At 36.3% G+C, this 13,514-nt stretch overlaps 1 protein-coding gene across 6 annotated transcripts in view; it reads right to left on the reverse strand.

Moving 5' to 3' along the window:
* Positions 1 to 13,514, reverse strand: part of FTO (FTO alpha-ketoglutarate dependent dioxygenase) — a 507,378-nt gene that overhangs the window by 206,952 nt on the left and 286,912 nt on the right. The window contains exon 9 of one of the 6 annotated variants that reach the window (XM_075009181.1): positions 4,087 to 4,151. The exons of the other annotated variants lie outside the window; for them this stretch is intronic. Within the exon in view, the coding sequence (XP_074865282.1) occupies positions 4,087 to 4,151 (65 nt within the window). The remainder of the gene's footprint in view (positions 1 to 4,086; positions 4,152 to 13,514) is intronic. 6 annotated transcript variants of the gene reach the window in all.

The following is a 13,514-nucleotide window of genomic DNA, read 5'->3' on the forward strand; positions in this document are numbered from 1 at the left end:
TGTGGCAGCCAGAGCTCTGGGCTCCTTTGAAGTGCTGGGCCTGGGGGCAATTGTCCCCTCTACATGCAGACACCTACACCCTCCCCGCTCCACACAATGGCAGACCTTGAATTCATTGAACAAAAAATACAAACTGAATACAAGAGCTGGAAAAAACTACAAGTCATTTTAATATCTGCCCCTTCAAACACAACTGAGTTTCATCGAGTAATTCCAACCCTATTTTAATTTTATCATTGATGGCATATAATTCTTCTGATGTGCTATTTAAAAGATATTACATTTGGATTCAAAACACTTGTTTTAAATCAATACTTGATAAAGGTACAAGGGCAAAATTTATCTTTATTACTAGCAGAGCATTTCTCTGAGATGAAGGAAATATATCATCCTACTACAGTATTTGGTAAGTACAAGCCTTGATCCTGGAACTGAGCATAGACGGGATGTGCTTTTCAGGAATGCACAAGATGAATGCTGTATTCACCCAGCGCCCATAAATCAACTTGAAGAATTTAATACCTGTTGCAATGTTCTCCAATTTATTATATGAAATAACAACATGAGAAGTAATTACAATAAAGAAAAAAGTTCAGATGCTACAGCATTAGTTCTACATCTAGGATCAAGTGTCAGTGCAGATTAACAAACTTCATTCATTTTATCTCCACTACTGGAGACACGCTGCTACTAGCTTTAATAGTCAGGAATGTCTGTTAGTTAAATGACTTTGTGAAGGCAGCCAAGTGAGGGCAGACAGCGACAGTTTAATTAGGCAGCTTGCTATAACTCTATCTGGGAGCTGGAGGCAGATGACTAGAAACAGGTGTAAAACTGAACTCAATAGCAGAAACAACAACAACAACAACAACAAAAAGAATACGCTTTTGATGTCAGGGTCTCTCATTTAGTCTGGTGTCAGATTGGCTACAGGTAAATGGGAGCAATGTAACCACTGCTGCAGAAGAAAGGTGAGGTTAAGAGAGCAATCATTTATCTTGTATTGATTTCTGGACACTGTGTCCTAGATACATTCCAGATAGAATGACAGGTTTCTGCTTTGTGTTTGTAAGAGAAGATGATGATTGATACCAAGACCCATTGTTTTCCTGTCATATTTCCTTTTAGAAATATACCACACTTAGATTTTTTTTTCAGACAGAGAAATCCAAACAAGTTTATCATAGAAAGGGAAGGTTAGCAGAGGGTTAATTAACCATTTGTCTTTGCTGCTTTGTAACTTTGAATCAGTGGGTCAACCCAAAGCATAATTGGACTATTTGGTTATATCTCAGGTGACCCCACATCTCTGATAATTAAACCCATTTATTTTGGTCAGAGTTCCTGTAACTCATATTCACTATCTGTCATTACCAAGAAATGTTTCATGACATTACATTGACAGAACCACCACTGTAAGACTGGCAAGGTCCCCCCAGGCACAAGAAGTATAAGACAATGGAAGCTTATTTAAGACCAGCAATGTTTAATATTCTATGTGCTCACATGGTGACTGTAAGTGTACTATAATGAAAGCCTAGTAAATGGAAGATGAAACAAAAGTATACTTTTTCTACTTCCAGGACTACCAGACAATATTCAAAATATCAAAATGACAGCTCCAAGGCCATTTATAGGAAAAACATGAATCTTTACAAAAAAAAAAAAAAGGCAGAATAAAGAACAAAACCATTGTCTCTCATAAAATGTGTCAATATGAGAGATTAATTTTATTTGAGCAAAGATGGGCTAGTATTTTTTTTCATTGGTTAATCACAGAAATCTAATTCTCTTCTCTCTTTTCCACAGTTTATAGACCTATAAACTACAAACAGCAAGCAGGCGACACAATTTGGCTTTTTAAAGAGAGTAATCTTATGTAAGTAAAAGACAAAGTCTAATATGTTAGGCTTTTGAAGTAAATGTTGCTTGCGCCATACTCCCTAGACAGGAGAGACAGAGATCACATTTCTGAGAACACAAGAATGGGTATGCTGGGTCAGGTCCATCTCCCTCTGTATCCTGACTTCTGCTAGTGGCCAATGTCAGGTGCTTCAGAGGAAATGAATGGAACAGGTAACCATCAAGTGATTCATTCCCAGCTTCCAGGAAAGCAGAGATTAGGTACATCTTCCCTGCCCCTCCTGGCTAGTAGCCACTGATAGACCTATCCTCCATGAATTCATATAGCCCTTTTTTTGAGCCCTGCATGGTTTTGATCTTCACAACATCATTTGGCAAAGAGCTCTACAAGGCTGACTGTGTGTTGTGTGAAGAAATACTTCTTTTGTTTGCTTTAAACCTGATCCTATTAATTTCGTTGAGTGCTATCAAACTCTTTTGTTATATGGAGTAAAACTCCTACTTTCTCCACAGCAATCGTGATTTTATAAACCTCTATAATATCTTCCCCTTAGTTATCTACTTTTCATGATGAAAAATCCCAGTTTTATTAATACAGAAAGTATGCCATACCCCTAATTATTTTTGTTGTTTTTTTTCTGAACTTTTTCCAATGCCAATACATTTTGCTTGAAATGGACCAACCACTTCTGCACGCAGTATTCAAGATGTGGTCTTACTACAGATTTACACAGAGCAATAGGATATTTTCTGTCTTATTACCTATCCCATTTTAATGATTCCCAGTATTCTGTTAACTTTTTTAAACTGCTGCTGCACTATTCACAATGATTCCAAGATCTCTTCTTGAGTAGTAACAGATAATTTAAATCCCAACATTTTAAAATATAGTTGGGATTGTGTTTTCCTTTGTGAATTACTTTGAATTCATCAACACTGATTTTCATCTGATACTCTATTGCCCAGTCCCCTAGTCTGATGAGATCCCTTTCTAGCTTTTTCAGTTTGCTTTGGACATAGCTATCTCGAGAAGAACACTGAAATCTGTTTCCAGTTTGCAAAACACACCCTAATCTGTTATTCCTCAGATGTATCACTTTGCTTTATCGCAGTTTTCTCACTTTCATTGGCAATAACATACTTTATCCTCATACACCATGCTTTTTTCCCTACCGTAAAAGTTTTTCTGTCTCAGTCTAGTAGAGGCCAAGAGTTGTACAAGTACAGTTGTTTTTCATACAAATTCACTAGTGGATACAGTCATCTTAAAGCCTGGGAGACATTGACATGGGGAGGAAAAAAAACCAAGGATTTTGTTTAATATTTTATTGTGATTTGGGTAGGCTTAGTACATTTAATCATTTCCTATAAAGGGTATAGGGTAAGATCTCTCAACCCCTTTGACTACAGCTTTTAAGACGCATTGGTGAAAAAACGACTACTCCATGTTTAAAATTCCAAATAAATATATCAATTTTTCTTACCACTAAAATAGTTACTTGATTTCTGCTGGTTATCAGGCACCAAAAGCATTGAGAAATACCATGATCAGAAAAAGTATCAGAGTGAGGGGCATAAAGTCATCTGCTCCAGCAAATCATTAAGTTTTGACAACATGTTGCTTACATAATATAAAAGTTTTACAAATATTTATTTTATCATTTATGGTTTCTAAGCCTATGTTTTATTTCTAGTTTTGGAATAATTTGGACTGTTTTGTGAAGCACAGATCCACAATCTGCTTTTCAACAGATTTAGGAACTTCAACATGCAGCAAAAGTACATTTTTGATATTCAATAAGAAATACAGTATATGGTAAAGAATAGCACAATAATATAGTCATTACAAAATTTAGCACAATAATCATTAAATAAAGCAGGCTATCATAGCTCCTATAACTAACGTACTGCATCTCTATGTGAAAGAGCTTCCTAGAATTATGCTTCATCTAAAGAGTTCAAAATTCTGTTCATATACCTACTCTTTCCTACTAGCCATTTCCCCTATTTTCCTGCACTGAATTGTTCTATATTTCAGACAGTGGGCAGTATTCAAGATCCCAAAGTCCTGTGGCCAAACACTCAAAATTAATGATATTCTGGAGAAGGCTAGCAGGGGAAAATGTGTTGTTACAATTTTTCCAATGCTGGAATATCACATCACCAAATGTTCCTGTCAAAGCATGGTTTAATTACCTTGGCACCCATGCCACTTATAATCACCTGTCATTAGCAACAATGCTTGCATCTGTTTACACGTCTGCCAGAAATGCCAGCCCAGCTGAAGTCTAAGAAAAAAAGACAAGTTTTACTAGGACATGACCCAGATGTGAAAAGGTCATTTTAAGGTTATCCATCCCCAGAGTAAAATGTGCAGATCATCAGAAAGGTAGCAGCATTCAGTGGACATTTTTAACAGATTTTTTTAGGAAGCAGGTAGATCTTCGTTAATGCTTTCCTTGTTTATACTCCAGTCAATTTTTAATATCAAAAGGCTGGACATCAGAAGCTTTAATTTTGTTATTTTAAAACTTTGTCCTTTTCAACATTTTTCTTGGCTTTGGGGTTGCCTTTTTGTGGAATATCTCGCAAATTTAGTTTCCCTTTACCCAGCGTAATGATAATTAGCTGGACTCGACTCCATTAAATTGTTCATTTATTGATTGGCTGTTTCCTTGAAGGTAATAAAGAGCCCAGTTTCCAGAGTAAATACCTTACTGATTGAAGCAGTCTCTAAGAATGTAAAAACTTGGGCTATGTCTACACTGTGACCGAGTGCCAAAAGTTTGATGCAAATAAGCAGTCTTGAAATTGCAAAATGGAAACTCATTTGCATAGCCACATAGCTAATGTGCATATTCATGGAATGAATTTGCATATTTGCAGTAGCAATCAAGCCGTGTAAACATGGTTTTGCCAGCAAAAAACTCCTTTGCTGGCAGCCCCTTATGCCTGATTTTTTCCAGGCATAAGGGGCTGCTGACAAAGGGGTGTTTTGCCAGCAGAACCATGTCTACCTGGCTTGAGTTCTGGTGTGAATATGCAAATCAGTCTCATGAATATGTGCATTAACTCTGTAAATATGCAAATAGACTGTTATTTTGCATTTCAGAGACTTCTTATTTTCCTCAAACTGTCGGCACTAGGGCTCAGTGTAGGCATAACCGAAGGCTGAGGTCTTGGCATAATGCAGCTAATCTCCAATTCCATAAAAACAATTTTTTACACTGCTGCTGAAAAAAATCACATCTCCAGCAGGCTGCCTCTTTGAGTGTTAATGGGCTAGTCTGAATCTGATGTCTTGCTAATTCTGGTATGGATTTTTCTTACACAGGGAAGACAAAAACTCTTCATCTGAGGCAAACTAACTTTGCTCCACTATGGCTGTTATCTACACTAGAGAGTTTTGTGGACAGAAGGGGCCTTCCATTGACATCACTCAGGGAGTATCTACACACATAAAATGTTCTGTCAACAGAGTCTCAACAGAACTCCTTATTTGTCTCTACAGTATTATCCCTCGAAAATCTGAGGAATAATGTTTCTGTCCACAGAGAGGGTTCCTGGTTCACCGGCCAGCACTGTTTGCAGAGCTTCCGGTCAGCTGCTCTGTCAACAGAGGGCAGGGCAGCCTGGCTGGTCTCTGTCAACCAAGTGGATTGCTCCATCAATCTGCTTTTGTGTTTAGATGCACTATCGGAACAACTCTGTTGGCAGATGTTACTGTCAACAGATGCTTCTACTGTAGACATAGCCTATGTCTGTACAGTTGGCAAAGTGTATATTGTACATTTTTATTGCACAAAAAAATCAGTATTAGTTGGGTCCTAAAAACCCATCTCTGTAATCAGACTTTGGATTCACTGAAATTCTTTAGAAGCAGTAGAAATAGGAAAAATGGATAATGTGATATCTTTTCTTGCACCGAGATGTGACTTCTAATCATACCCAAAAGTATAATTCTTCATTGGAGAAACTGTTGGTAGTTTTCAGTATTGCTCGCTAGCCTTTATGAAGTTGTATAATTAATTTGTATTGTGACATTTATGTTTATTAGCTTGCTACAACTTATTAATCTATTTCAATATGTAAATTACCATCATGAAGTTTTTCCAATGCCAGCAAGATCTCAGCCATATATTCCCAAGCATGACATCTGCTCTGAACACGGATTTTCAAAGTTAAAGGCTATGTCTACATTAGTGAGTTTTTTTTTTTTTTTGAAAAAGCCAGGGCTTTTTTGAAAAATCCCATGGAGTATCTACACACAAAATGCACTTTTTTAATATTAAATCAGAAGAAAGCAGCATTTTCCTGTCAGTCCTCTTCCTCTCCCAGATGAGGAAGAGTGCCTTTTTCCAAAAGATATTTTTGGAAAAAATGCGTGTAGACACCCTGGGGGCCCTTTTTTCAAAAGAGCAGTCTGTATGGTGACGGATTTTTCAATCCCTGGTCTGTTCTTCCGAAAGAGCTGGGGCTGTGTGGACACTCTCTATTGAAAGAGTAGCTTGATTATTTCAATCCACTTTTTTTTGTGTGTGGATGTGCTCTTTCAAAAGAAGTTTTTTTGGAAGAGATCTTTCAGAAGAACTTCTTTCAAAGGATCACTGTAATGTAGTCATTGCCAAAATGTGTTTGGCTTATACTGCTTTCTTATAGATATATCAGAGGTATCAACCTGTTGTACCACCTTTCTTGTTACAGCTGTTTTTATCAAAACATTTGTGTACTATATTTCATTTCTCTCATAGATAAAAGCCAAAGCAGTCAATCTACATCCATCACAAAAAGTATGTGCATTCTCACAGATTTCCCAACTTGGCTTCTATGAAAGTTATTATATATTACAACACCATTCACTGAGGGATATCAAAGTATTCCAACAAAAGTAGACTATATTTTAACCACATGTACATGGGAAAATTTGTGACAGAGAAATTAAATCCTAGTTCTACACCTCAAAGTTACTGAGAGCAGGCCCCCTGCAGACTCTGAATTATGTTTCAGCAAACCTTGCTTACTAGGAGGAAGAGGTCATTCTTTCCATCAATAAAGCATGTATTTAACAGATGTGTGTGTGAGTGCATGTGCATGCACAGTGGGTGAAGTGAGGAAGTATTCAGACTGAGTAATCTAACTAAGCCAAGACAGAGCTAATTTCAGTATTTTTCATAATGTTTTTCTAGAAAACAAAATTTGTCTCCTTACTTTTTTTTTTTTTTCAAATTTTGCTGAGCACATGGTGGTGAACAATGAAGCATTTTGGCCAGAATCCAGCTTCTACATAACTACCTCTGGAACAAGCATATACAGTATGTCACCAACAGAAACAAATGTAGGACTCAATCCTGCAAAAAATTATTGTTTGGTTTAGTACTTACTCCACTGCTACTCACAATAGACAGTACTACAGCCAGTAGTTGTGAAGGAATGGTCCTTTTTGCATACACATTTCCCCTTTCCCTCCACCTGCACGTATGTAGCACAGGACAGAGCTGTCACTGCTTTCTTAGTGGGTACATAAGTGTGTATAGACTTCAAACCTCATCTTTGTGTCATAAGTGCCTGCACAGTGGTGCATCTTACTTTGAAAGGAGTTAGAACTTAATTCAACAGAAGCTGTGTATCTCAGTCTGGGTCACAAATTTTTCCCATACTAAGCTGTCACAAAAATTTGAATATTGTAATAGGTTGAAGCTATTGTTTGACGGATTAGGAGAACTCAGGATACCTAATATATATTCTGGACTGTAAAAAAAAAATCTTCTAGAAACATATGGCAACATTTCATGGTACATTTTAACGTCTTTTCTATTCCAGGACCACACCTGAAAGGAAGCCAAGAGCTCTTTTTCTTTTACATTATAGTGAAATCCAAACTAGTCTGAATAACTATAAATGGTTACTGTTTGCCTTGGCTCCTACCTGTATCAGATTCAGGCTAAGGAATCTTAATAAAGAAATTACATGGGATAATATCGATATTTCTAAATTACAAGCCTGAAATTCCAGAGGCTTGGTATATTACTTTTTTGTTTCACCAAAGATTCTTTAGACATCCTACCTGACAACATAGGATCAAAACTTTTTACGTTCATGAGCCAAATGCCTCATGTTTAAGATTACAATGAAGATAGAAAAGATAGACCAAGATCAGTTATATTTTATTGATGAATTCAACACTAAGTTACCAGAAGTGTGATGCTTGATTTTAGCCTCTCCTTTAAAGTTTACATACTTACATTGAAACCAGCTCTCATATTTTTTTTGAGTCTTTAGATTCTGTATGCTTCCCTTATAATGCTTTAGTTTAGATTATAACATGAAATGCCGTGGGAGAAACAGGCATTGTTCCTACCATACTTTTCAATGACAGGACTTCAGTCTTCAGGACTGCCAACCTCTCTTCCTTCATGATTACTAAAAATTATTTGCATTGTGACACTGGTAGATATTAAAAGTACAATTGTGGACTGTCACATGCACACGCAGAAGGCTAAGTGTTCTTAAACATCTCCCTTCTCCTTTGCATGAACTACCCATGATAGCAGTGTGGAGAGGACAGCCACATCTGCTGGGCTCATGCTCTCCAGACCCCACTCCCAGGCAGGTGGATAAAAAAAGAGTGGATATGGGCAGAACCTTGACTCCACTCCTTTATAGTGCTAATTAACATGGCAGAGAAGAGGAAATCCTCTATGCAAGGTATCATAAGGCAGAATACTTTCCCTCTAGTGCAAGCTAGATTGTGATCCCTTGTCTTCAAACACGCGCTGCCTCCTTGACTCAGGGCTTATGGCAAAGCCACATAATGGAGCCCTGAATAGGCAAAATTCCTTTTTAAGAGGCACACTCCACATCAGCAACCAGTGAATTAAAGTGAAATTGACTGCACCTGAGTCACAAACAGGTAGGCCTAATTCTCTAGCATCACAATTCCCATTGCCTACTATGCTCAGCAACTCTAAATATTGGGCCATTGGGCCTAACCTTTGACATATTTAAGTGCACTCTGCTTTTCTAGTAGTACCGCGGAGGGCCAGATTATCCCCTTTGCATGTATTTCTTTTCTGGGTAGCAGCCAAAACCTTGACTGTTTTGTTCTCCTGAGGTAGAGTAAGGGAGCTTGTTCAACAGCAGAAGCAAGATTTTTTTGAGAGCTGAAAACCAAAGATCACTTAAGGTCTGTGAGTGGTCAGACCCATCTGTGCAGAAACTGCATGTTTCCACATGCCACAGATCTAGCTCTTCTTCAAGGAGTTATGTATTCACAGTGTCCTTAAACGCTGCTGTTCTCTTTTAACTCATCAGTGATAGGGCAGGATTCAGCGAGGAGGGGCAGGACCAATGTAAATATTAAACAGAGAAACTGACAAGCTAACTCCAATACCATCTCCTAGTCTATTACATCCCATGAAGGACTACTCTCCCTATATATATCCCACTTAACATTAGGAGAAAATAAATAATTTTCTTGCCTATACTAGACTGTAAACTCCTCAGGGCATGCCCCATCCTCTATTTTTCTAAATCATCGAATATTCTGCTGCCACTCAGTAAATAATCAATAACAAAACATAAAACAAGCTAGCACACCTTGCACTCCAAATCCACAGGTTCTATTATACCTTTTCATAACACAGGATAAGTTGGAATAGAGGATAAGATACAGACCCTTATAAAGCCCAAGCTGTACAACAGGGGATCTGATTCTCCCCTCACACTAGCGTAACTCCACTGATTTCCACTGAATAGTTCCGATTTTAGAGCTATGTCAGTGGAGAAATTAGTAGTGAATCTGTGATTCTCTAGCAGTAGCTAAAATAGCTCAGAGGTGTCTTTAGCCTCAGTTTAAGTTGACAAAAGTGCAGTAGGCATTCACTAAAGATGAAAAGCTCCCAACACCACTAAATAAGAGGAAATGTTTATATGATTTTCCCTGAACAAAAACCATACTCCTGTCCCTTAGTATTAACTGATGGCATTGTTCTTCATCTTACTATGACACAGACTGCTGCAGCTTTCCCATTGTGCATCCAGCACTCACAATGCCAACCATTAAATAATTGTGCACCAGGTTCCAAAAAATCATGACTACATAATGTAAAAAAATCTGGGGTCTCTTGACTTGCCTTTTCAGCAGCCAGGAAGGTTGAATACTTACTTTTAGAACAATCGTAAGCTAAGAGTTTTCATGTAATCACATGACTTCAAAAATGGCCAATAACGTGAAATCTATGATAAAACCATGAGTGCTAGCATCATAATGCCCACCCAAATGCACATGCTCAACACTGCACACAATTTGAGGGCACAGGCCCAACAATGTCCATATACCTCACTGGCATGTTTAAATGTGATTTAGCTCGTAAAAGATAGTCTGTGATATTGACCAACAGTCTTCAAAGACCATAAAACCCACCCTATATTTGGTAGTCCTCAGCCTAAATGGGACTCCATTTATGTAAATTTTGCATTTGCTCTTTCCATTCCATTATTCAGTATTCATTAGAAGTTCAGAGTTATTAGATTACAGTTAAATTGGCTGCAACACTCAAATTTAGGATAAAGTTTTTGACTTTGCAACAGTCTTATCAACATAATTAGTGAATGTAGACATTCTGACCCAAACAAGAATGTAACAGTAATGCAATATCAACTTTATGTCATACGCATAGTCTCTCTATTCATGTGAAGACAGATAATACCCATTAGGGTTCTATGCTACTTCTTGCTCACCAAGTGATCCAATTGTCAAGTCTCAATGGTCTAGACTGTAGCTAGCCCTATTACAAGATCTGATGATTGCCATGAATAATCATGAGGGAGTTCAAGCTCCTTTGCCTCTAGTTTTCTCTCTCTCACATTGTTGGGTGTCCTTATTTTATAGGCTAGTATATTAATTATTTTAACCTTATTAGCACATATAGTTAGTTACTGTAGTAATCCCGATGTTAAACATCCGCCGACGTTCCTATCCTACAACACTGCAACGCATCACCTGAGTTTTTGCAGGTGCCTATCAGTACCTTATAGAGAATTTCAGCAATACTTTTTATTGCAAAATTATATCTTGTGACAGTTTATAACTTAGGGTTACTACTACCTTACTAATGCTAAAGCTTATAGCCCTAACTTCTTTATGGTAACTGCTTACAATAATTTATTTCAGGTTTGGGCCTGGAGGCTTCTTGCATTACTGCTTTATACATATCTTATCTTTTTACTTAAAAGCTAACTTTAAACGAATCAGTTAACCTAGAGGCTATGTCCTAGGCTACATGCATAAGGAGGAAAGCATTTTCCAAACCATAATTTAAAGTGTTTTATAACTATCTAAAGTTGAAGAACTTCCTCCCATGAGACCCATTCAATCTCACAGGATACACAACCTATGATTCTTTTATACGCTCAATATTTTCACTGTTCCAGATTTGGAATAATGATTACCAATAACTGTGTCTCTCTGGTACTATGTCTTAAGAAGAAAGTTATGGAACAGGATTTGGGAACCTAGAAATTTCTGCCTTTCTAGCCACTCACCGTAAGTTAATTCTACCTATTTCTTATGACCCTCAAAAGAATTTTTAACAATATTTAAATAAGGTCTTCATGCAATGAACTCCAGAGCTGTAGCACTCTGAATAAGATACATTATGTATTAGCAAAGATAAATGACTTATGAAAGCTAAATTAACATATTTGTAGCAAATATACTACCACAATATAATGTGAGACATAAAGGTTTGAATGTGCATCATTAGTTTTGCTATAATAAACAAGGCATTGAATGTGATGTATAATATAATAAAGAAAACACAGATGTTTGTTTCTGTGAAAATGTGCATAGATGCTCTGCACCTGAGAGTGAAAACACTTAATAAGGCCTCAACAGTGAGGCTGTGGTGCTTATAATAGCTATTGCTGATAACCATTATCTATGGATAATTAACCATGTCAGGACACTGAGGTCCTTACTTGAAGTCCTCATAATTCCCCACTAAGGGAGGGAGAGACAATATAACATTATTATAATATATTTAACAATAAGACTATATAATTTGTATTTTATTAATAAAAGCTGTGTGTTATTGTCCGGATATAATTTATTATTGGCTTTTCTCAGTACAGTGTTTTACTAAACCCAGCTCTTTAATGCTAAACAAAGTGACAAATGAAAATCAAGCATAGTACATAAAGAGAACACATTTTCATTTGTTAATAAATTATTCATGTTCATGCACATTTAATATATTAACACATTTGTCTAGGCTTTGCTTTTTCAAACACCAAATTTAGAAAGCAGAAAAAAAGAAATTCAAAAACAAAACTTTCTTTTCCACACTCAAGAAACAATTCAAATTGGTAGATTCTGAACTCTGCAAGCCCTCATATTTCTTTTTAAGAATCTTGTTCATTTTTAAAATCAGCCAATAAAAGAAAATATTTTAATTACTCAATAAAAAGGCTTTTTCACATGTGAAGACAAAAGCCTTAGGACATTTATTAAGAGACTTCCTACTGTGCCAGGCTTTGTGGTATCTCGTAATTAAAATCACACCTGAGCGGGACCATCTGTGAGAGTGTATTAAGTTTCCTATAAAACATGAAAATTATTTTATTTTTCATGCAAATACCAATAAATCCTGTACATATTTTTGTGTGAAACAGAAAATGTCATGCTTAAATAAAGTGAAGTGAGCCAAGTAAAAATTAAGGGTGAAATTCTATTTTAGGATTCATAATTGATGGCACCCAATAACACTTAAGCATATTGAAAACATCATTTGTAATTACAAAAAATAAAATAAAAGGAATGCTCCTCTTTTTCTTCATACTGCTTCTGACAATTTGCAGTTTTCTTAATGTTTCCTTTTGTCAGATGAAGAGGAAAAATACGACGAGAATGAAAAAAACATTCCTGTATTAATATTTTTCTTTCAATAAAAACTGAGTGAATTCAGATGCCTGGTTTGTTAGTCTGTGGCCTAGGTGTGTAATTATCTTCTTGTTTTCTGGATCATATAACACAAATTATGCAAATATCGTGACAGGGAATGTATATAGTTTGAACAATCCTAATGAAGGATATTTTATTAACTTGTGACTCAAGACCAGTTGCAAAATGGTTCTCATACAAGAGACTTATTTACCAGAAATTGATTATGAAACTATGGAAAGGAGTAAATGCAACAAATTTATTTCTCATCTCAGTACATTTAGTAAAAAAAAAAGGATTGGCAATACTGGTAAACAAAAAGTGCTAGAAGAGGTTAATGGGAGGGACAAGAACTAAATAGGACTGTCAAGCAATTAAAAATCATGATTGATCATGCAATCAATCACACTATTAAACAATAATAGAGTACCATTTATTTAAATATTTTGGATATTTTTACATTTTAAAATACATTGATTTCAGTTACAAACACAGAATACAAACTGTACAGTGTCCACTTTAGATTTATTTTTCTTATAAAAATTTGCACTGTAAAAATGAAAAGAGATAGCATTTTTGTAGACATATACAAAAATAACTGAATTAAAAAATAGAACTAAGTAAAACTTAAGAGCCTAATGTCCACTCAGTCCTATTTCTTGTTCAGCCAACTACTCAGACATGCAAGTTTTTTTTACAATTTGCAGGAAAT

The sequence above is a fragment of the Carettochelys insculpta genome, chromosome 14, assembly GCF_033958435.1.
Source record: "Carettochelys insculpta isolate YL-2023 chromosome 14, ASM3395843v1, whole genome shotgun sequence".
In the NCBI taxonomy this organism is placed as follows: Eukaryota; Metazoa; Chordata; order Testudines; family Carettochelyidae; genus Carettochelys; species Carettochelys insculpta.